This window comes from Macrotis lagotis, chromosome X, assembly GCF_037893015.1.
Source record: "Macrotis lagotis isolate mMagLag1 chromosome X, bilby.v1.9.chrom.fasta, whole genome shotgun sequence".
Taxonomy (NCBI): Eukaryota; Metazoa; Chordata; class Mammalia; order Peramelemorphia; family Peramelidae; genus Macrotis; species Macrotis lagotis.
The window spans coordinates 168,634,854-168,658,541 of record NC_133666.1 but is presented as its reverse complement, the minus strand read 5'-3'; the positions used below and the strand labels follow the sequence as shown (position 1 = coordinate 168,658,541).

General features: G+C 39.7%; 1 protein-coding gene across 7 annotated transcripts in view; it reads right to left on the bottom strand.

The window, feature by feature from the left end:
- Window positions 1-21,993, bottom strand: part of PEMT (phosphatidylethanolamine N-methyltransferase) — a 191,682-nt gene extending 169,689 nt beyond the window's left edge. Inside the window, exons 1-3 of one of the 7 annotated variants that reach the window (XM_074204815.1) lie at window positions 21,887-21,992; window positions 21,553-21,660; window positions 1,981-2,088 (exon numbers count right to left, since the gene is read on the bottom strand). In XM_074204815.1, the coding sequence (XP_074060916.1) occupies window positions 1,981-2,073 (93 nt within the window). In that variant the 5' untranslated portion in view covers window positions 2,074-2,088; window positions 21,553-21,660; window positions 21,887-21,992. Of the gene's footprint in view, window positions 1-1,980; window positions 2,089-20,342; window positions 20,412-20,481; window positions 20,543-20,987; window positions 21,090-21,552; window positions 21,661-21,886 lie in introns of those variants that run through there. The other 6 variants (XM_074204813.1, XM_074204818.1, XM_074204819.1 and 3 more) reach the window with 6 other exon arrangements.
- Window positions 21,994-23,688: the final 1,695 nt, after the last annotated feature.

Sequence of the window (23,688 nt, the reverse complement as noted above, 5' to 3'; positions counted from 1 at the left end):
ATGGCAAACCACTCCAGTATTTTTGCCAAGAAAACTCCAAATGGCATCATAAAGAGTTAGAGATGACTGAAACAAATGAGCAACAATGGGTGGCTTATTGGGGAGGTTTCGAAGGGTAGTCATAATAAAACAAAACCAATTAATATAGATGAAACAGTTAAAAAATGATAAGAGAACAAAAAGTGAGAAGGGTCACAGACTAACAGGATGATGTTTGTATTAACTAACTTATATACTTTAAAAAAACTATTAGGTTAGAAAGATCATTGTTTCCATACATTGTTCTTACTTTATTCTTTATGTATGAAAATACTCATTTTCTGATATTTATGTTCATATTTAAAACAACAACAACAAAGGAGATGAACTAGAGAATCCTTAAGGAACCATTCCAGCTCTAAAATCTGATTCCTCTTCTTCTGCCACCACCCACCAAGAACATCTAAATTAGACACTCTTCAGAAAGAAAAACCAAGAGACAAGTCAGACTTTGACAACTTTACAATTTTCTTGAACTAATGCATTGTGAAGGAAACAGGAGTGGTTCCAACATAGAAAAAAGAAGCAACTGCTACTGAACAAATAACATATCACAGGAACCTGAGTCCTGTTGTTTGTGCTGCAGAAAGTTGTATAGACCACAATATAGGATACCCAGGACTATATAGGACACAATTTTAAAATTTAGATACAGATCCCTAAAATTTTCCAATCAGCAACCAATAAAAGCACTAACTCTAATGCCCACAAACAAATCTTGAGAGAATGAGCTTCAGGTGCTAATGATTCAAGGGCTGACTAGGACAGTATCATCACTATGACCAAAGGACCTAATAACATTTGCTCTTCCTACTGAACCTATTCATTCCTCCTTTCCTGGGAAGGATATTCATATTAAAATACTGATGTTGGTCATCCATCTAGCACTTTTTCCATTTTAAGGCTCCTCCAAATCCGTGTCTTACTTGGGTCCCACAACCAGAGCCAAGACTACGGGCAGATGGAGAGAGTGGTTGGGGAATGGGGAGAGGGGACAGGACAGATACAGATTTTTTTCCCTGAGTCCTCACTGTCCCTCACTGATGAAAGTATAAAAGTTCTTACTGAGAAGTTACATGTCCTTCATAAGGTGTGAAATTTCCTTGACAAGGTAAAGTATAAACTTCTCTTATCCAGGGTCTCACTAAGTTAACCTCATTTTGAAGATGAGATTCACAGATTGCCTCTTTGGCACCTTGCTGCCCTTGAAGTTAATATTTGAATTATACCTTTAACTTCTTTTAGTCTTCACTAGACAAGGAGGGAGCCAGGTGACCACAAGACCATAGCAGGCACAGGGACGAAGCACCAAAGTGTTTCTGGATCAGTTTCTGGAAACTACAGGGACACTAAATAGTAACACTCTCTCACAAGAGTTCTGATTCAGGTGATATCTCTTAAATGTCCATCTGGTGTAAGGCCATGACCTCAGAGCCAAATTTCTAAGGCGGACATAAGGATCTCAGGTGCAAAGGTAAGGATCTCAGACATATTAATTCATATCAGTCTGCTACTTTAACCTGACTCTTCCATGGATCTCAGCAGGCAGCACCATGTTCAAGGCCCTCAACAACAGCCTCACCTCTCGGAACTGCTCTACAGTCCAACACCGAAAACAAATAATTTTCATATGACTCAATGTGTATAATTGCTTTGAAAGGATAACAGAAGTGTTTATAACATAAAGGAAGACATTGTTTTTCATTTCAAGTTTGCTGCATAGCCAAAAGGAGGAAATAAAATGGGGGGGGACACCTCACAACTCAATCGATTGCAACCAAAGAAAAGGGTGCAAGTAAACCACTATCTATCTTCCAGGGCTCTGTCCAAAAAAGGAAATGTGTCCTTGGAAATATTACATCATTTAGTTTATCTGATAGTGGGACAGGATGGTGGGTGTAACTAGGGAGTATGAACATGCATCACGTCAGACAAGCTTACCACATTCCAGAAAAGGGGATTGAAAATGATGCAGAGGACAGCTGCCACAAAGCTGAAATCTGTGACATCGACATAGCCGAGAAGCCGGGTCATAACGGAGAGTTCTGCCTGGAAGAAACACAGCTGCATTAGTGGAGTGGTCTCGTTTTAAGCCTCAGGAGCCCAAGCTCTGCAATTTAGAAGTCTCCTCTAATCCTGAGCCTCTTTAATCCAACCAGACTCATGGCCAATGCCTGCCATGTTCATCCTTACCCCTGGGCCACTGGCCTGCCCAAAAAGGACTTCCTCCTGCCTCTCCACCCAATTTTTACTAATTCTTCAGGGCCCTGCTCAACTCTTACCTCTTCCAAAAAGCCTTCCCTGAATACCCTAGTCCCCACCCTCTAATAATAATAGTGATAATAAGAGTCAACTTTCATATAGTACTTAGGATGGTCCAGGAACTGTGCACAGTACTTTATAGCTATTACTCCATTTGATCCTCAGGACAACTCTGGATTAGAGGTACTATTATCACCCCCATTTTATAGATGAGAAAATTGAGGCAGAGAGATTTAGTGACTTGGGTCATACAGCTAATAAATCTGAGGCTGGATTTGAACTCAGGGTTTTGTCATATTTTAAAAAAAACCTCTTTTAACCAAGAGTGAGAGCTCACACCTGCAATTCCGATTAAAGAAGGTTGAGCCTGGTAGACTGCTTGAGGTCAATAGTTCTAGGTTGCTTAATTTACTGTTATCTTATTATGTAAAGTTGCTATCTTATATTTTTCTTAAGGATATGATTTCTCACTCAACACATTCAACTTAGATCAATAGACTGCCTTCTGTGAGGGTGGGGGGAGGGAAGCAAGATTAGGCGGAAAATTGTAAAATTCAAAAATAAATAAATTTTTAAAAAATAGTTCTAAGTTGAGGCAGAACTAAGTAGATTTGGGGACCTATTAATGTCCAGCATAAACATGGTAGCCCTAAGATTGGGCAGGTCAACTGGATGCCTAAGGATGAGAAAAACCAATTTAGATCAGAAAAAGAACAGATCAAAATTTCCATGCAGATCAGGAATGGAATCAGGACTGTGAGTAGTCTGTATATTTGTAGCCCAATTGAATAGGGAAATTCAAATCTAAGATATAAAACCTTCTATTTAGTTTCTCTAAAAAAATATTAAGAAATATTTCTCTGGTCTAAAAAAAATTCTTTCAGACACTCCTAAAAGGTAGAGTAGACGAAGAACAAAAAATAGATTAAGAACAGAAAATGGATGGAAACTAAAGTTTGAAAAAAAAAGGATCTCTCCCCCAGTCTTATTCCCCAGAAGCACCCATTCAGAGGAAGTATCCCTTATTCCTTTCAAAGCAAAGTTCTCTCTTCCATTTTTCAGAAGAGATTCTCTACCTGACTCTCTTCATAGATTCCAAGAGGGTGATGATTCAAGAAAGAATGGAATGGAGACTATTATTCAACTATTCTGAAATGTTAACCAACAACTGTATTTTTTACATACTGTGATTTTCTTCTTCATAATTACTATAAATGTTACCTAAAACTGTCTAGGAGCAGAGAAACACATCATAAGACATCTCTCTCTCTCCCAAGCCAGAAGAGGCGCAGATATTAATGTTCAATTATATGAAGTTATTTCTGGAAGAATTGTGCCTAAAATGCCAAATAGAATATTAATATTTTGTCTCTGACTCTAAGTAGAAAGCATTCAATAGAAACTTAGTGAATGGAGTGGGAAAAGTATGATTGACAATGACAACAATGAAAACAGGCCAAAAAAAAAAGAAGACTGAACACTGTAATTATGATGACCAAACTGAGTCCTGAAGAGATGACTAAAGGCATCTCTCAGTCGCTTGACAGAAAAAAAGAACCAGAAGTATGGAATAATTGTATAGAGTGTGAGACCTGGCTAATGTATTGGTTTCATTAAAATGCTTTTTTTTCTCTTTCAATTTGAATCTGTATTTCAAAGGATGACTCAAAGAGGGGAGAGGGAATAAGAGTGATATAAAAAATAAGAAATCCATAATAATAAGAATAATGTTTTTAAAAAAATGTGATTGAGTGAATAAAAATATGAACCTATATGAATGAATGCTAATAACCCTATAATTGTTTGTGGATTTAATTAAGAAAGGGAGGAAATAGAAGATTGAGAGCTTTCTAAAGGGTATGGCAATTCAATCTGGAACTACTGGATTGGATGGAACTTTGCCTTTCAATTTCTTCTTAATCTTTCCCAAGTCACCACACCCCACGGAAAAGATGCATGCTCAATATAACAGAAATGCTTTTCTCTTTTTCCAGGGCTTCATGGTCCTTCAAGGGAGTAGTCCTCAGGTGATCCCTGGATTAAATGACTATAAGGGTAAAAACACCTCAAAAGGAGAAAGCCTAAAAAGGAGAGCAAGGCAGAAGTTCATATAACTTTTAATTATCACCCAAGGGGAAGAGGTAAAAAAGAACTATAGAATTAACCATCGAAAAACATCTCAGTCTCCAAATGCACAGAATGATTTGACTATGCTGTAAATTTACTTTACATCCTTCACACAAATGATTACAATATGGAGATGGCTGGAAAGATGGAGAGTATGGGGGTTTTAATCTCTATCTACCAATGTGCCTTCTAGAATAAATCCCTTCACTACTCTGGGCCTTGGTTGACTCCTCTATTGAATGAAGGGACTGGATTAGATAGGTTTAGTCTCTTTCATCTCTAACAACACTGATTTGAATCCCTACAAAAGCAATCTTGGCTCATGGATCAGAAAAGGCAGAGTCTTGAGCCACCAGACTTGGGGAAAGATTCAGCCATTAGGTCAGAGGCAGTCTATTTCTCAAACGGCCCCTTCTGGGATTCCAGAATAGGCCCTTGGCCAACCCCATGAAAATGTCACTTACTCAGGAGATTTGGTCTCTTGCAGATTTCTGTATCAAGGACTAGGTTTAATAGCAGTCCAAACACTGATTTGAAGATTGACTTTATTTTTACAGGCTGTCATCTGCTGGCAGATGACAGGAGGGCCAAGAATGCCCAAAGCTAAGGGTAAGAGTTCCACTGAGATTCCTAGACACCATCCCAAAGGACACAAGGATGCAACATCCCATCAATGTGAACGAAGATGAGAGACAGGCCTCCACCTTGAAGGTTTCCCCAATTGCTAAGTTCCCCTTCTGGCCTTCCAGGTGGCCTTTGTAAGACTTTCAGAAAAGTGGGGGGCAGGGTCTTTGAATCACAGATAGGGGGTTTTGTATTTGATCCTGGCGAAAAGGAATCACTAGAATGTATGAGTAGGGGTGTGTGGATTTATGTGTCTGTGGGGGAGGGGGGTGATGTGGTCAGACCACGGCTTTAGAAAGAATAGGATGACTGGAATAGGGGGAGACTTGAGGCTGCACAAGCAGTCTACTGCCACAGCCCAAGTATGCTGTGCCTGCTCCAGGGTGGTGGCAGTATCAGAGGCAAAACCATCAAGAGATAACGAAAAGGGGAAACTGACTGTCCATGGCAAAAGTTTGGATGGGTTGGAGTTGGAGGAGGATGTCTATGTCCTCATTGGTAATAAAGAAATTTGGAAGTGAAGGGCTTTTAGGGGGAAAGATAATGAATTCAATTTTGAAGATGCTGGATTCAAATTATTTACTGATCATCCAATTCTAGAAGTCTGAAAGGTGGTTGGAAATGTGAGATTAGAGGTAAACAGAGAAGGTAGAGCAGGACAGGGAGGTTTGAGAATCATCAGCATAGAAATGGCAATGAAGTTGATGGAAACTGATGACATGGTCAAACCTGAATAACAGCCCATGTTCACTGTGGTGGCTACACACACACAAACACACACACACACAAAAACAGACAGGTCCAGGTCAATATACTTGATTCTATTTGAATTCTGTGAAGGGGCAGTATAGGTCACACAGTGGACAGAGCAGCTGGTCTGGAGTCAGAAGACTCAAGTTCAAATTTGGCCTTAGCCACTTACTAGCTGTATGACCCTGGGAAAGTTATTTAATCCTGTTTGCCTCAGTTTTCCCAACTGTAAAATGAACTGGAGAAGGAAATAGCAAACTACTCCAGTGACTCCAAAAGTTAGGACAAAGAGATAAACCCAACTGAAAATGACTGAACAACAGTCTATGAAAATTTTTAATCTTTTAAGAGTTATATTGTTCCTGGTTAACAGAAATCTAGGTAAACAAAAACTATTAAGCAGATTTATCAGCCAATACTTCCTATTTACTGACCCATTTGCTCATCTCTACACTGAAAACTAATTTCACTAATTAACCCTGTAGACTTGAAAAGATCCTGAAGAAGTCTTTGAAACAGAAAAATTAAATTTGTCATAGTAGAATGCTAATTATATTTTGTTGTAATTCCTTGTAGTCAGAATCCTAAATTCAACAAGATACCATGTTCTCTAGTGATATCAAATAAAAACTGGCTAAAAATCAAGATCCAGTTTATCCAAGGAGTCAGACAGTCTTTGGGGAGGGTTTTTATGGGCAGCCACTCTCCTTTACCCTAAGCCTACAAGGATTTATAAAGCTCTTACCCCAGTCAGGGAGGAAAGAGGGAAGACAATGAAATACACATTAAACTCTCATCCAGCCAGAGGAAAGGGTACAGACAGGGCAGAACTCAAAAGATACCGTGGAGAAGTGAAAGAATCCAGAATATGGGACTGGGAAGGAAGCCCATTCTGGCTTTGGGTCGTGCACCAGATATGATCCTCTCCATAGCAGCTGCAGGCCAACAGAGATATGTGTGATAGGAGAGCTGGAAAGGATTCCCTATTCAGAAAAGTCATTCTCCTATCTAGTTAATAATTCCACCTTCTAGTTCCTCTTTAAAAATACAATTTAGGTTCGTTTTTGTCTGTCTAGAATAGCCTCAGAACAGGAAAAAAATAAACCAAACCTGATATTTTCAGAGTATTTTAAGTTTTACAAATATAAAGTTTATATTTACATAAATAATCTTTGATCCTGGAAACCAACCATCAATGTAGTTAGTGAAGGTATTTATTTTTTATGTTTTAAATTCTGAACTCTCCCCCTCCATCCCTCCACACCCTCAAGAAAAGGCACTGTTTGACATGTATGTGTGTGTGAATACACTACACTACACTGCACTATGTATACTTCTATCATATCTTTCTCTGGAGGTGAATAACATCTTCATGAAGCTATTTTTATCACCATTTTGCATATCAGAACTGTGCAATGACCTGCACAATTCCACATACCAACTCTGAGACTCAAATTCAGGGCTCCCAACTTCCACTTCAATAGCCCTTCCTCTCTCTATAACACAAGTGAACCATCCCCTCCAGGCTGGACTGATGAGCCATATCTTCAGAACTTTCTCTTCCAAGCCAGTGAAGCTCCCTCTAGCCCTTGCCTCCTCTCTATGATTGGCTGGTTCCTCCAAGAGGTTCGATTTTAAGAGGATGCCCAGTATGAATAGGTATGCCTAAAGTGAATGGAGATAAACTTAATACTACATTTTCTTCTCTACTGACGTCCCAAATAATGTCTTGATTATTCAGGGACTGAGTTAATAATGTACCCATGGTTAGGAGTAATCTTGATTTGCTTTTTGGATTGGATTGGCAGGGGAAGACTGTTATCAAGTCTAGTTTATTCAGGAATTTGAAAACATTTCAAAGCAATGTTTTTCCTGGGAAATACAGCAGATCAATAAATAGCACCAAAAACACACCTCACACCAGGACATGAGGACAAACAGTAGAGGACAAGAGTAAAAGTCACTGATTTCCAGGGACAATTTCCCCCTTCACTGAGGGAGAATTATGGGGTACCAAGAAACAGAGTGATCTAACCTAATTTATCTTGTCATTCTGATTCTGGTATCTATGCAAGCTTAGCTTCACTATGATCAATACACTTATTACTTCACTTTGTATAATTACCACCACCCCCCCCCCAAAAAAAATTGGCTTTACAGTCAGAAGAGCTAGATTCCAGCGCTAACTTTGACTTATCAGCCCTACTGATTTTAGGAATGTTTCTTAACTTCTCTGCACCTCAGTTTCCTCAACTATAAAATGAGAAGAAAATTTTAATTAATGATAACAGTTAATTTAAGATTTGTAAAGGAAGGCAGTATATTTTTAGTGAATAAAGTGTGGATCTTAGGAGTCAGAAAATCTAAATTTAAAACTTGCCTCTGACATAACCAGCTGTGTGATCATGAACAACGTATTTAACATTTCAGGGACCCAGCAGCTCCCTGAGACTATAAATTATAGATAGGTTGCCATTCTGCCACACTAGAGAGATTTCCAGGAATAAAAAATAGATCCAATCCCACCCCCCAACAAAAAGTTAGCAACACAAGTTTCATTTTGAGTCCCACAGCCACCTTGTGAGGTAGGTCTTAAAGGTGCTGTTACCCCCATTTTACAGATTAAGAATGTCAGACTTGCTCACAGTCACTCAACTAGTGACAGGGGAGAGATTTGAACTTAGGACCTCACAGACTTATTGGGAGGAAGAGCACTTAATAGATGTGTAATGAACTTTATAAATTCAGGCTTCACTTTAAAGTCCTAGACACCATCCTAGACTTGGGGTTTACCTTGAACTAATTTGCTTGTTACCCTAATGGTCAAGTTTTGAAGAAAACAATTCATAAAATCAAAACAAACCATACACAATCAGGATTTTGCCATATATGTCTCTGCTGTAAGATTCAATCTAGTCCAGATAATACAGTGCATTTAAAAATAAAAGAGACTGTCAATATTATGAAAATACTACATTTAAAACTGGAGTCCTCCTCTGTTAGTATGCATAGACATCTACATTGTCTCCCTACCAAACTGCAAATTGGGCATAGGAATGTTGTTTCTTAATTTATGCTTCATCATGTCTCATAAAAAGTAGGCAAAGAATGTTTATTTGCTGATTTGCACAAATATTAATTTGAAAAAAGATGTATTTCAAACAGCCTTTCTCAAAAAAAAAACCAAGATTTGCTGTTTAGGCATTTTAATGTGTCCCATTGCAGCAGGCATTCTCCAAATACTTTGAGGATCTGCAAACATTTTTGCTTCTACCAATCTAGAGAAAAAAGCCTGTGTGCTAACCTGTAGTAGTTACTAAGACCACAGTGTAAAATCTAGCTAGAGTTCAACAGTCCTCATTCCAGCCAACCTGGCAGTCAACTTGCATCATATTGTCACCATATTGAGTAATGGGATCACATGGTGGGTAAAGAGAGGCAAGAAGAGGAAAAAAAGGACAGAGGCTAGTTATGACTTTGATTGCATAAGGATAACATTAGTCATACTCAACCCCTAACTCTAATTCCACAGAATCAGGATATTTTTTTGGGGGGTAGACAAGGGAGGTTTAAAAGCCTTTTTTTTAAAGCGCGTGCACGCACACACACACACACAAACACACACTAGCTGAACCAGGGTATAGGTCCCATTTCACCTAATTAGGGACGATTAGTTTGTATAAGTAGTCACTCCTTGTAAGCATGTGCACACTATCAGCTCCAGGAGATGGTAACATTTAACCCTGTCTACTTGGGCTCTGACTGTACTTTGTTTTGTTTAAAACAGGGATTGGAGAGGGGGTGGAAATGAATAATATAAAACATGTAAACTTTTCTTTGCATATTCATTTACTGTAAAGAGTTTAACAGAATCATTCAAAACAGCTACAAGTCCATAAGATAAAGCATATTAGTCAGAAGGGTCAGTTTCAATTCAGACCCCCCAAATGTCTACATGGTTCCTTCTCTGTCCTATATCATTGAGTGCACAGGAAGGCAAAAAGGGTCACCTAGCAATTCTTGGCCTACAAGCACTAAGAAGGAAGGAGGAATGGAGGGAGAGAGGAAAGAAAGAAAGGGAGGGGGAGAGGAAGAAAAAAGAGGGAGACAAAAAGAGAGGGGAGAGAAAAAAGAAAAAGAAAAGATCTTCCATGACACCACTGGTGATCCACTTCTTTGTTTGGCCAGGTCTTATCCCACTTAAAATGCTTAAGGAAAGCAGTAATACTTTGAGAAACTGATAATCATGACCACCTCCTCTCTGCCACATTGACATATTTTTATTATTTTATATTTATTATTATTATTGTTATTATAGTTTTAATACTACTTTTGTTATTTTACTATTTCCACATTGACACATATTTTATTATTTCCTATATGCCTCATGCTCTCCCCATTTCTGGCTTGGAATATCCTTCCTGTTTACATCCCCATCCCTATCCCACTACATCAATTTCACTTAACTGCTTTTTCACTCTTGCACTGGAGATCAGTGGTGTATTATAAAAATCAATTCTATGTAATGTCACCAGATTAATTTATGTCATCCTTTCCCTCAAAAATAGTTCCATTAGCTGCTAAATATAGATTAAAGGCAGCATAACCTATAGAAATCTAGCTATCAGTGTTTCAAGTCTCCAAGACTTGCATAGGAGAAACCTACCTGCATTGGTTAAGAGATCTTCTTATTAAGGTTCTAATACCAATAAGATCACAAGACCAGTAGAAAAAAAAAATTGGCATTTCATATCCTCTACAATATGACCATGACCGCTACCTTTCCAAAATTACCTCACCCTTCTCCCCTTTACAATTAGATTGTCACACTTAGAAGGGACCTCAGAACAGGAATCCCTGATAAATATCCTCAACACATGATTATTCAGCTTTGTCTGAAGATCTCCAAAGAGGAAAAAACCCCATTACCTCCCAGGCAACTCAATGCACATTTGATCAGCTTTAGTAAGGTAGTTTTTCTTATATCAAACCTAATTGTGCTCATTTTTCCAACCTCTGATGTTAAGCAAAATAAATTTAATTCTTCAATCACGTGTAAGTTTCCTTTTTCTAGTCCCTCAACCAATCCTTCTTCCAAAGCATCATCCCCTTATCCCCCAGTAGTCACATGTCAACTGATCAATGTCCATCCTAAAATATGGTATTGAGATTTTAAGTAGAGGACACTGGAGCTAGGAAAGAGGTGGTGAATGAGGGTACAGTTTGTTTGGACCCAAGAGATAAAATTTTTTAAAAAATCAAAACAACTTGGTACCTAATGCAGCAAAAAGGAAGTTTTTAGCTTGAAAAATATCAATCCTCTACTGCCAAAAATAAGAAAGGTAGGGAGACTTAGTGTCAAGAAAATAAATATCAGTCTCCCAAATATTCCTCAATATTTTTCCCTTTTTGAATTCAAAAGATTCTTTAAGCATTTAATATGTGTTAAGCTTTGTACTAAGTAATAGGCATACAAATAAAAACAAAGTTTCTTTTATTCCTACTGTAATGCCTTTCCCACCAGCTCTATCTAGTTCCTTCCTATTCTTCAGAATCCCAGAACAAACACCACTTTCTCCATGATAACCGCCACAATAATTATGTCTTTCGTCTCCATGCTACCATTTTATATCTATTTTACCATATTTTCTTATTACATACCTCAAATTCTTTACGTCTCAATCTTACCTTCCCCTCCATGAGGGCAGGAACTATGTCCCATTCCTTATCTCTGGGGGTGCTCAAGTCTCAATTCTATTATTTAACTTTGTACCACCCTGGTATTGTCTGCCTTTGTGGACAATAGTCTCACCCACTACAGATTTAACTCAATTTAACTCAAACTCAGATTTAACTCAATGTGGTGTTCAAGGAGGACTAGCACCTCTGGGGTAAGGATTTGCCAGAGTCCTTTTCAGGGTTCCTCATCCACATTTGATGTTCACTTGCTTCAACCTGTAACTCCCAGAAGCCAGGAGGTGGGAACACCTCAGTAAAACTGTCTTAGCAGACAGCTTCCTAAACCAGATTGAGGGATCAGGCTTCAAATCTGTCGGTTAGTTAAGGAGGTGATTACCCCAAGCATATAAATGAGTGGCAGAATGGGTGGATTTGTTCCAGTGGTCATGAAGGCAGCTAAACAGGCACTGTGGTTTCCTTAAGAGCTTGGTCAATCAAAATTCCAAAAAATTACTTTAATGAGTTGGAAAAAATTCTAAGTAAATTCATATGGAGAAATAAAAAGTCAAGAAATTCTAGGGATTTAATGAAAAAAGTGCAAACGAAGGTGGCTTTCTCCTACCAGATCTAAAATTATATTATAAAACATCAGTCATTAAAACTGTCTGGTATTGGCTAAGAAATAGAGTGGAGGATCAGTGGAATAGACTAGATGCAATAGTAGGAAATGACTATAGTAATCTGCCGTTTGATAAACCCAAGGAGTCCGGCTACTAGGATAAAAACTCTCTCTTTGATTAAAAACTGTTGGGAAAATTGGAAGTTAGTATGGAAGAAACTTGGATTAGACCAACACTTCACAACCTTATACCAAGAGAAGATTAAAATGGATACAGGATTCAGATATAAAAAACAATATTATAAGCAAACTAGGAGATCAAGGACTACTTTACCTGTGAGATTTATGGAAAGGGAAGCAGTTTATGACCAAGGAAGAGATGGAGAACATCATTAAAAAGAAACTACATCATTTTGATTACATCAAATTAAAAAGCTTTTGCACAACAAAACCACTGTAACCAAGATCAAAAGAAATGTAGTAAATTGGGAAACAATTTTTACAACTATTATTTCTGACAAAGGACTCATTTATAAAACAGAGAACTGAATCAAATTTTTTAAAAAAGCAAGCCATTCACCAATTCAAATGATCAAAGGATATGCAAAGGCAATTTACAGATGAGGACATCAAAGCAATCCATAGTTATATAAAAAATTATTCTAAATCATTACTTATTAGAGAAATGCAAATTAAAGCATCTCTGAGGTACCACCACCTCACATCTCTCAGACTGGCCAATATGACCAGAAAGGACAATGATCAATGTTGGAAGGGTTGTGGGAAATCTGGGACACTAATACATTGTTGGTGGAGCTGTGAACTCATCCAAACTCTCTGGAGGGCAATTTGGAATTACATCCAACAGACAACAAAAATGGTTTTTTTTTTTATTCAGCAATACCACTACTGGGTCTATAACCTGAAGAGATTATGAAAAATGGTAAAAACATCACTTGTACAAAAATATTCATAACAACCCTGTTTATGGTGGCAAAGAATTAGAAATTAAGTGAATGTCCTTCATTTGGGGAATGGTTTAACAAACTGTGTTTTGTGTGTGTGTGTGTGTGTGTGTGTGTGTGTGTGTGTGTGTGTGTGATGGAACATTATTGTTCTATTAGAAACCAGGAAGGTTGGGAATTCAGGGAAGCCTGGAAGGATTTGCATGAACTGATGCTGAGCTAGATGAGCAGAACCAGAAAAACACTGCGTACCCTAACAGCAACATGGGGGTGATGGGCAACCTTGATGGACTGACTCATTCCTTCAGTGCAACAATCAAGCACAATTTTGAGTTATCTGCGATGGAGAATACCATCTGTAGCCAGAGAAAGAATTGTGGAGTTAGACCAAAGACTATTACCTTAAATTTAAAAAGTTATCTTATTATATGATCTTGCTATCTCATATTTTTTTTTCTTCTCTCAACACATTCAATTTAGATCAATGTATAGCATGGAAACAACGTAAAGACTAACAGACTGCCTTCAGTGGGAGGGAAGCAAGATTGGGGAAAAAAAGTGTAAAAATTCAAAATAAATACAATCTTTTTAAAAATTAAAAAAGGGGCGGAGCCAATATGGCAGCATGAAGGCAGCATTTCTTCCCCCCACCCTCCAAAAAAATCAAAGAATGGCTCTAGCAAAAATTCAGAGGGGCAGAACACACAGAAAGACTGAGTGATACATTTTCCCAGTCCAAGTTAACTTAGAAGTTCCACAGGAAAGGTGTATTTCATGGGGGGGGGGGGGGTTGGGAAACCGGGGCAGCCCAGCACAAATATCACCAGCAACAGCTTGAAGGGGTGGTGAGAGAACTCTGCTCCACCAGAATGAGTGTGGATTGAGGAGCAGCAGCCACAGAATCTGGAGAAAGCAGCCTTCACCCCCAGAGACAGTAAGGGAAGTCTGCAGAGATTTCTGTGTTCTCCCTGGGGCAGGACTCTGCAGTTTGCCTACATTCAGATCCATGTTGCAGTTTGGGCTTCCATACTAAATAACCAAGCTGGATCCCTCCTTATAGCCCCAGGGCAGAGGGAAGTATGGGGAGGGCATCTACATATCAAAGCACAGGCTAGAGAACATAAGACCCTGAAGGAATAAAGGTCCCAGTGGGCCCATCCCCCCCAAAAAAACAACCCCAAAGCCTTGGAAGTGCTGAAATTAAGTCTTGGGCTGAGGAAATGAGTAAACAACAGAAAAAGAATAATCTGACCATAATTACTTTAGTCCCATGGAAGATCAAAACACATACTCAGATGATGACAAAATCGAAGCTTCCATATCCAAAACCTCCAAAAGAAACAGAAAATGGGCTCAGACTATGGATGAGCTCAAAAAAGACTTTGAAAAGCAATTAACAGGGGCAGCTAGATGGCACAATGGATAGAGCACCGGCCCTGGAGTCAGGAGTACCTGAGTTCAAATCCAGGCTCAGACACTTAATAATTACCTAGCTGTGTGGCCTTGGGCAAGCCACTTAACCCCACTGCCTTGCAAAAACTAAAAACAAACAAACAAACATAAAAAAAGCAATTAAGGGAGGTGGGGGAAAAATTGGGAGAAGAAATGAGAGTGATGTAGAAAAATCATGAAAACCAAATTAAAAACTTGGTGAAAGATATACAAAAAAATACTGAAGAAAATAACATATTAAAAACCAGTTTTGGCTTAATGGAAAAAGCAAAACAAAAGGCAAATGAGAAGAATGCCTTAAAAAGAAGAATTGGCCAGCTGGAAAAGGAGATAAAAAAGGTCTCTGAAGAAAATAACTCCTTCAAATCAGAATGGAACTAAAGGAAGCTGATGATTTTGCAAGAAATCAGGAAGAAATAAAACTTCCAAAAAAAGCCAAAAATTAGAAGAAAATGTGAAATATCTCACTGGAAAAACAACCAACCTCGAAAACAGATCCAGAAGAAATAATTTAAAAATTATTGGGGTATCTGAAAGCCATGACCAGAAGAGCCTAGACTTCATTTTTCAAGTAATAATACAGCAAAATTTCCCTGAGACCCTAAAAGCTGAGGATAAGGCAGAAATCGAGAGAATTCACCAGTCGCCCCCAAAAGAGATCCCAAAAGAAAAACTTCCAGGAATATTATAGCCAAATTCCAAAGATCCCAAATCAAAGAGACAATTCTAAAAGCTACCAGAAACAAACAATTTAACTACCAAGGCTCCACAGTCAGGATTAGACAGGATCTGGCAGCATCTACATTATGGGCTCCTAGGGATTGGAATATGATATTCCAAAAGGCAAAAGATCTTGGTTTACAACCGAGAATTAACTACCCAGCAAAACTGAACATCCTCTTATAGGGGAAAAGATGGACTTTCAATGAAACAGGGGACTTCCAAACTTTCTTACTGTGATGACCAGAGCTGAACAGAAAGTTTGATCTCCAAGTATAGGACTGTGGTGAAACATAGAGGGAATGGAAGAGAGGGTCTAACTATGAGGAGCTTGATGATGTTGAACTGCTTGTATTCCTGCATGGGAAGAAAATATTGATAATTCATATGAACTTTCTCATTTATAAGAGCTATTAGAAGGAGCATATATATATATATATATATATATATATATATATATGTACATAGACAGGACATAGGAAGGAGCGGAATATAATGGTATGATGTGGTAAAGGGATGGAGTCAATGGGTAATAGGGGAAAGTACTGGGAGGAAAGAAAAGGAGATGAAGAAAAAGCTGAGAGATTTCACATAAGAGTCAAGAAAAAGCTTTTACAATGGAGTGGAGGGAGGGAAGGCAAGGGGGAATGAGTAAACCTTCAATCTCATTGGGAATAACTCAGGGAGGAAATGACATACACACTTAATAGGGTGAGGAAATCTGTCTTGCCCTGGAGAAGGATGGGAGGAAAGGGACTGGATGAGGGGGAACAGGTGGGGGGGGGAGATCGAGGGAGAGGGTACTCAGATTCAACACACTTTTGGACAGGGTCAGGATAAAAGGAAAGAGAATAGAATTAAATAAATGAGAGTGGGGAGAAATAAGAGTGGAGGTACAGCTAGTAATAGCAACTGAGGGAGAAATATCGAAGCAACTTCTCTGGTCTTACGATAAAGAAAGCAACTCAACCCAAAGACAGAGCCATTGAAATCTGAACACAGACTGATGTACAATTTTTTTCTCTCTCTCTCTATTCTTGAGGTTTCTCATCTTCTTGGGGGGGATGTTATATTTATTCTTATAACACATTCAATTTACATCAATGTATGGCACAGAAACAATGTAGAGATTATCAGACAGCCTTCTGGTGGGGTGGGGGAGCAAAGAGAGGGTGGGAGAAAAATTGTAAAATTCAGAGCCTTGCAAAAAATGATGGGTAGGGGCAGCTAGATGGCACAGTGGATAGAGCACAGGCCCTGGAGTCAGTTGCCTGAGTTCAAATCCAGCCTCAGACACTTAATAATTACCAAGCTGTGTGGCCTTGGGTAAGCCACTTAACACCACTGCCTTGCAAAAACCTAAAAATAATAATAAAAAAAAATGATGGGTACATATTACTATTGTATATAAATGGAAAACAAGTAAAATGTTAAAATGTCATAAAATAATTTTTTTAAAAAGAGCATCAAAGATGCCAAGATCAGCCACTGCATCCCTGGCCATGTCTTTAACTGTCCTGCCACCAGACTATTCTGACATTGGATTCAGAAACAGAGAGTGAGGCTGAGGACTTTGTGCAACTCTGTCTCACTTAAATCCAATTCATACATAAATCAAGATAATCACCCATGATGTTAATTATTCTCTTCAAAAATGTAAGAAAAACAACTCAAATGTAAGTTCCCTTGTAACTATCCATCACCCATTCAACCTTGGATTCAAGTTGCTTCAAGTCTATTTTGTTAGACTATACCTCCCAATGAGGAAGAAATGGGGAGGAACTGAGGTGACTTTTAACCCACCTCCTCATTAAAATGTCTACCAGTAGAGAGCATTTTACTTTTGTCAGGAGAGGTTCAAATGATGTACTGTCAGGCCAATAAGAAGCCACATCTGTCATTCTTCACTCTTGAGTCTTTGGTCATTGAGAGACACTATCGATCCAATTTATTGTTACGGCTAGCCTAATAAATTGATTATGCCTGGAATCCTATCTCTCAGTTTAACTTAATTTTCAAAGATAATAACTGGCAATCTACAAAGAGGCAGGAGTATGGAGACCAGTACCTGAATAGCACTGGGGGCAGGAGGAACCCAAAAAGTCACAGGTGGAATTTGCACATGGGGCTATTTCCATGATGTACAACAACCAAGGAACCTGACTCTCCCTCCTATATCCAATTTCTTCTGAGATTAAGGTAGGTGCTCAATCAAGGAAAAGTTAATTTTATCTGCCCAGATGACTTGGGGAACTGTTTTGTGTTCAGTGTGATAATTTGGAAATAACTGTCAATACAAAGTCTAGTAAAATCCCTTGGAGACAATGCCCTGAAGAATTTTTTTTCCCCTCAAGAAAGATCCTCAATGGTGTTTGAGGAGGTAATCAGAATGATACTGATGCTCTTCAGAGCCTATGAAGGTTAAGGAAGTCATGTCTTTTCCAGTTGAAGGGGAAATGACTAAAGTGTAGAATAAATTAATCTAAATTCCATTACCAGTCTAAAAGGGGATTTTTTTTATAGTTCCATTATTACTAGTATTTAGTATTTAGTATTGTCTCTTTATTTGTGTAAATCAAGCTATTTTCTTTCCAATATCTGACCAACCTCTCTCTGCCTCCTGTATCTGGCCAAGTTAGAAAGCAGACAAGAAAAAGATAGGAATCTGAATCTGCAGGTAATTTATAGCACCACAAACTAAGTCAAAAATTAAAATGCAATCTTTCTGTAAATTTCCAAATTAAGAGTTTGAATGCTTTTACAAATGCTAAACTATCTAAGTGAATTTCAGAGTAGCATTCTGCAAAATATGTTTTAAGGAAAATGTTAATAATTACTAAAACTGGATGCAACTATGTAAGATTTTACTCTTTTCACTCTGAAATTATAGTCATTTCCATATCCTAAACAATAAATAAATGCATTTTTTGGTTTGTCATCTTCCTCTCCTATTGGTTATAAATTCATATATGAGATTAAGTGTCTGAAGTATCTCATTCTTTTTTAAGAATTATGTCCTCCAAAGGGGGGGATTTAGACATAGCAATAAAGGTTTTTCTATTTAAATTTCTTTTTTTTAGCTTAAAAGCAGTAGTAAACTTTGAGAAGATAGGATCAAATTATTTTCTCTTAGAATACATGTATTTACACACACACATGTTTATAATGGGAATTTCAAGCTTTGAACATGTTTTAGTAATGAGTTCTCAAATAGGAATATAAAATTAATGACTGTCAAGGAAGCAAAATTATTTTCATATTGATAAAACAGAAAGGCTCATTTTCACCAGTTAGGCCCCATAAATTTCTCTTTTAAGATTTTTTTTAGCTTATCAAGTACAAGGTTTAAAATAAGATAGAAATTGTAGTAGATATGTTAAGTTTAAATTCTCTGAAATTTTGGATCAATTATAGGTTCCTGATGTTTGAATTGGTTTATTGGAAAACTAAATTTAGAAGAGTGTTCTAAATTGTATTGATCTGTTTCGCAAAAATTATAATAGAATGAAATTTAGCAGAGATATATAAGAATGTCTTGTAGGCAACCTGAATCAGAGAAGCAAGGCTTAGAGAAGCCTGGTTCAAAGTTGCTTTGAGGGGTGGCTAGGTGTCGTAGTGGATAAAGCACTGGCCTTGGAGTCAGGAGTACCTGGGTTCAAATCCAGTCTCAGACACTTAATAATTAACTAGTTGTGTGGCCTTGGGCAAGCCATTTAACCCCATTTGCCTTGCAAAAAACTAAAAAAAAAAAGTTGCTTTGAAAGGGGCAGCTAGGTGGCGTAGTGGATAAAGCACCGGCCCTGGAATCAGGAGTACCTGGGTTCAAATGCGCTCTCAGACACTTTAATAATTACTTAGCTGTGTGGCCTTGGGCAAGCCACTTAACCCCATTTGCCTTGCAAAAAAAAAAAACCCTAAAAAAAAAGTTGCTTTGAGAACAGGCCCAATCCAAATGTCCTAAAGGAGATATTGTGAGAAACCAGACAACTGTATAAGACATGAGCCCTGATATGAATGGGAGAATGGGTTACTAGGAAATCGAATGAACTCACCCTTCCCTCTCATTCTTTCTCCATGCACTGTTTCTGTAAAGCCTATTTGTCAAAAGAACTGAACCTAAGGAATACCTAAGGAATTTGTCACTGATGGTCTCAGAAAATCAAGTTGTGAACAATTATAGTTTTAACTTGATATTTGGGGGGGGGTCAAACCCCTCTCAAGTTAGTTCATTTAAAAGAGACTACTTGGGATAAAATTTCTTTAGTTCCTATTGTGTTTTGTAACTAACTTCACCCCTTTACACAGGCAGCCTCTAGTTACTTGAGTCTCAATTCTAATATTTTAATTTTTTATCTGGACCCCAACATTGTCCACCCTTGCAAAGGTCACCTGCCTGGCCACAACTGAAATTGATTTGATTGCCCTGGGGGGGGAGTAAGATTAGGAGAAAAATTGTAAAACTCAAATTAAAAAAATAAATTTAGAAAGGAGCCAATGAGGCTCATACATCTAAAAAAAAATTGATTTGAAATGGATTTCATCAACTCGGGGGGCTCACGAGGAGAGGGAGTCTAGAGAAAGGGGAACTAATTAGAAGGATGGTGTTTAACTCTATAGCAATCATTTACTAAGATTTGCTTAACTCTCGAAGTACAAAGAAATTGTATGGAGCGCTCCATAAATATTCTCGCATTTCGGGGCCCAAAGTGCGCGCATCCCCAGGACCTCTTAAGAAATCCTAGCTTTCCCCCAAAGCTAGGCTCAAAAACCATCCTCTACAGGAAGCCCTCATTAGCGCTTAGTTATTTATGGTAATATGTGTATTTTCCTTTACATTTGTGTCCCAATAACTCACGTATATCAGATGCTTAAAAAATGTTTCTAGAATGAACTGAAGCGTGTGAAGCTATTTCAAGTCAGTTTTGACTGAGGGGGAGCAGCAAGGACAGAGGAACAGAGTCAGCTGGGGGGAAGGGGAAGGAGCGGTAGCAAGTTTCCTAACTTGGCATTTGGCTGAAGGGGGCACGGGGGGAGGGGAGGGGGAGGCATCCCACCAGCTCTGGGCGCCGGCAGGGGCGGTGCCCAGGCCCGCACACTGGGGCTACCTGCGCTCAGAAGCTCCCCGAGGCCGGGCTCCGCCGCAGCGCCGCCGCCACCTCCAGGCTCGCGCCCCGCGCACGGGAGAGGCTGCACCTGCGGCGCGCTAAGGGGCCCCGCGGGCCCCGCCCCGGCCCCGCCCCGTACCTGCTGGAAATCCACATTCCCGAGTCCTCCGCAGCAGTCGTACCCCGCCCGCCGGCCCCCCATGGTGCTGCCCCCCGCCTCCTCGTCGTGGGCCCGGTCACCCCATGGCCCCAAGGCCGCCGCCCTGGGTCCGGGGCCCCGATCCCCGCTCGCCCCTAAACTTCTTCATTCATCTTCACTGAGGCTTCCTAGGTTACCCCCGCCTCCCGGGATTCCCCCTTCACGCGGTCCTCCGAGCGCCTTCTGGGAAATGTAGTCCGCTCCCTCCCCAGCCGCTCGGCCTTCCATAGCCACTCTGGAGGAGCGGGAACTACGAGTCCCAGGAAGGCAGGAGTGGCTGGGCCCTACCCCTTAAAGAGAACTTCGGAGGTGCGTCTCGGATGCCCGCAAGACACGTGTCTGTGGGGCCCGGGGCGGCCGGCCCGTGCGGGGCTGGCCCACCCCGGCCCCCCGCGCTCTGCGCGCCGGGCAGCAGCCCTCGGGGGCAGAAGCCCTTCTTGTCCTACCTGGGCTACCGACCTCTCCACTGCCGCCGCTGGGATGGCAAGGCTAGAGAGGGGGAGCAGATGAGTAGATAGAGATACCTGCCCCTGCGGGAGCCCAGGAGGTGGACTTTGTCCTGCGGAGAGCCCTCTCCCCCGGCAGCGGCACCTCCTCCTCCCCTCCTCCCCCTCCTCCTCCTGCGGGGGTTTGGCCTGGGGCCGTGCACGCCTAGTACAGACTGTCCCAGTTAGACCCAAAACTGATGGCCCGCACCCTGGGCGCCCGGGGAGCCAGCGTCTCCCCCCTCCCCCCTCCCTCGTTCCCCTTCACCCCGGGACACCTGGAGCCCAACTTTGCCAGTCCAAAGGAATCCCAGAATCTCCAGGGGCAACTGTCCAGCAATTTCTTTGCATTCAGAAAGTATCCAAAAAACACCTTATTTCACACTGTCTGGGACGTATCAATTATCAGCAGTATTTCGGAGTGAGTTGCTGAAACGATTAAATAGTTGGAAAAGAGAGGAGGGAATCAGCAGAGGAATTGCAAGAGGGAAAGGTTGAGGAAGGCTTGGGAAGTAGGGGAGCTTACCTGGATTTTGGTTCAAATGACCTTTTCACTCCCTCCTTGTCAGGAGAATGAATGCAAGTCCCTTGAGTGCCGGGGCTTGGGTCTTGGAATCTTTATGACCCTAGCACACTGCAGGGCAGATTGAATTGAGTTACTTGAATTTTGGAATAGCACTTGGGAGGTATCCAAGTACCTTCTCTTCCCCAGCTAGTCAATAAATTAAGAGACCATAAGTATCTTAATCTTTTTTTTTTATCTCCCATACAGGTTCTGTAACCAGCTGGTTACAAAGTAATCCGTTCTACCCGGATTTAATTAATCAGTCGCTGATTTCCCCTCTTATTTTCTTCCTTACCTATGCCTCCCGGCCAGTTTCTACTTCAAACTCCCAGGAAACTTCACTGGTTGTTGAGATGGTTCTTCTGACAGGACACGGCCCGTTTGCAGCCCTGTAGTAGGTAGACAAATAAATTTGTTAACCTGACAGACCATGTGCTATGGGTAAAGTCCTGGAAACTTCAAGGCTTTTTTCTCAGTGATTGCCCAGTGTCAATAATTGAACATCTGAGTGATGTCTGTCTAACTTGATTCCCTGGAAGGGAAAGGAGAGAAAGGGGAAATATCCAGTGATGATACTTCTCAACAGGCAGAGATCTAGGAGGCAAAAAAACCAAGGTTCGTTATACAGGCTTCAGCTAAGGCCTAGAATTTTCAAATAATTCTGGATCCCCCAGAGATTTCTTAAAGTTTATATAGTCTCCAATAACATCAAGTGAATGAAGAAAAAGAATATTATTTTTGGATTATAGATGCAAAAATTTACAACTACTGACTTGCATTACAAAGATATGTTTGTGAGATTTACATTTGCAAGATAACAAAAATAAAATCTTATCAGATCTAGTTGATTTTCTTTTTTAATTCTTAAAGGAGGAAGGAGTCTGGGCTTATACATTCACCAAAGAGTATCACAAATTCTTTTACTAGGTGTAGCTTCTTATCTCAATCAAAATAATTGGGAGTCAGGAAAATCTCAGCAGGTAAACGAGTTTTCTCACAAATGGAGGAAAAGAAATTAAAAAACTCTTAGGACACTACTATATCCTCATGTATCTATATCATGGGAGGCCTGTGGTCACTCTTTACCTAATTTGCCTTTCCCAAAGCCCCAACCCTTGCACCTCACTCCCCAAAGTCTGAGCCAAGGTTTTTCTGTTAAGTTTGATTTTTATCTCCAAATAGGGAAAGGTAAACATTAGAGATCCAACAGGAACTGATGCAACCAGGTGGACCCAAGCTCCTCCCTCCCACCCACTCTTTCCTTTGTTAAAATTTCCATTATCATTGGAAATTTAGTGTATAAATTGTAATAGGATCCTAGTCATTCAAGTGAACAAATCTTCTTTGATCACTGTCTGGCAGAAACCTTTGTTTTATCATAAAAACCATTGAATCTTAAACTTGCACTTGACTAAAGACAAGAGATTCCCTTGAGATCCAACCTTGCTTGAGAATCTCAGTGACCTGATCATTTCAACTTTGCCTAACAGTTCCAGACTCAGAACTCCCTGCCTCATAAAGCAATGTTTTCCATTGTTGAACAGCTGTAGCTCTGCCTTTTATCAGGCCCGAATCTGCCTTCTGATGCTACTCAAAATAAGACTCCTTAGCTTCGCCAGGCTCCCCTTTTAATATTTTCAATTTGATTCAATTGACTTAACATTTACTGACCACCTACTATGTGAGAAAAGTCCACTGTTAGGTGTTAGGGATTATTTCATTTGTTTTGTTTGTATTACTAACAATTACAGAATATAAGAACATATTTATATTCACAGGAGAGAGAAGTTTAAACAAGTTATGATTGATGAAAAGTAAGCAATGATAAGGGCAAAAGAAAGATCTAAATAAAATATTCTAAGAAAATCTAAAAAGGGATTGAACTCATTTAACTGGAAGACTCAGGGAAAGGAGTGCAAAAACTGACTTGGAGGGAAGTAAATTCCATTGAAAGAGAAATAGATGAAAAATATACAAATTTATGATGGCATGAGATTGACATGTTGAATTCTGGGATCAGCTAGTTGAGTTAGATTACAGAAGGCCCTTAATCCCTCAATTAAGGAATTTCCATTTTTATCCTGAGGAGTAAGCAGT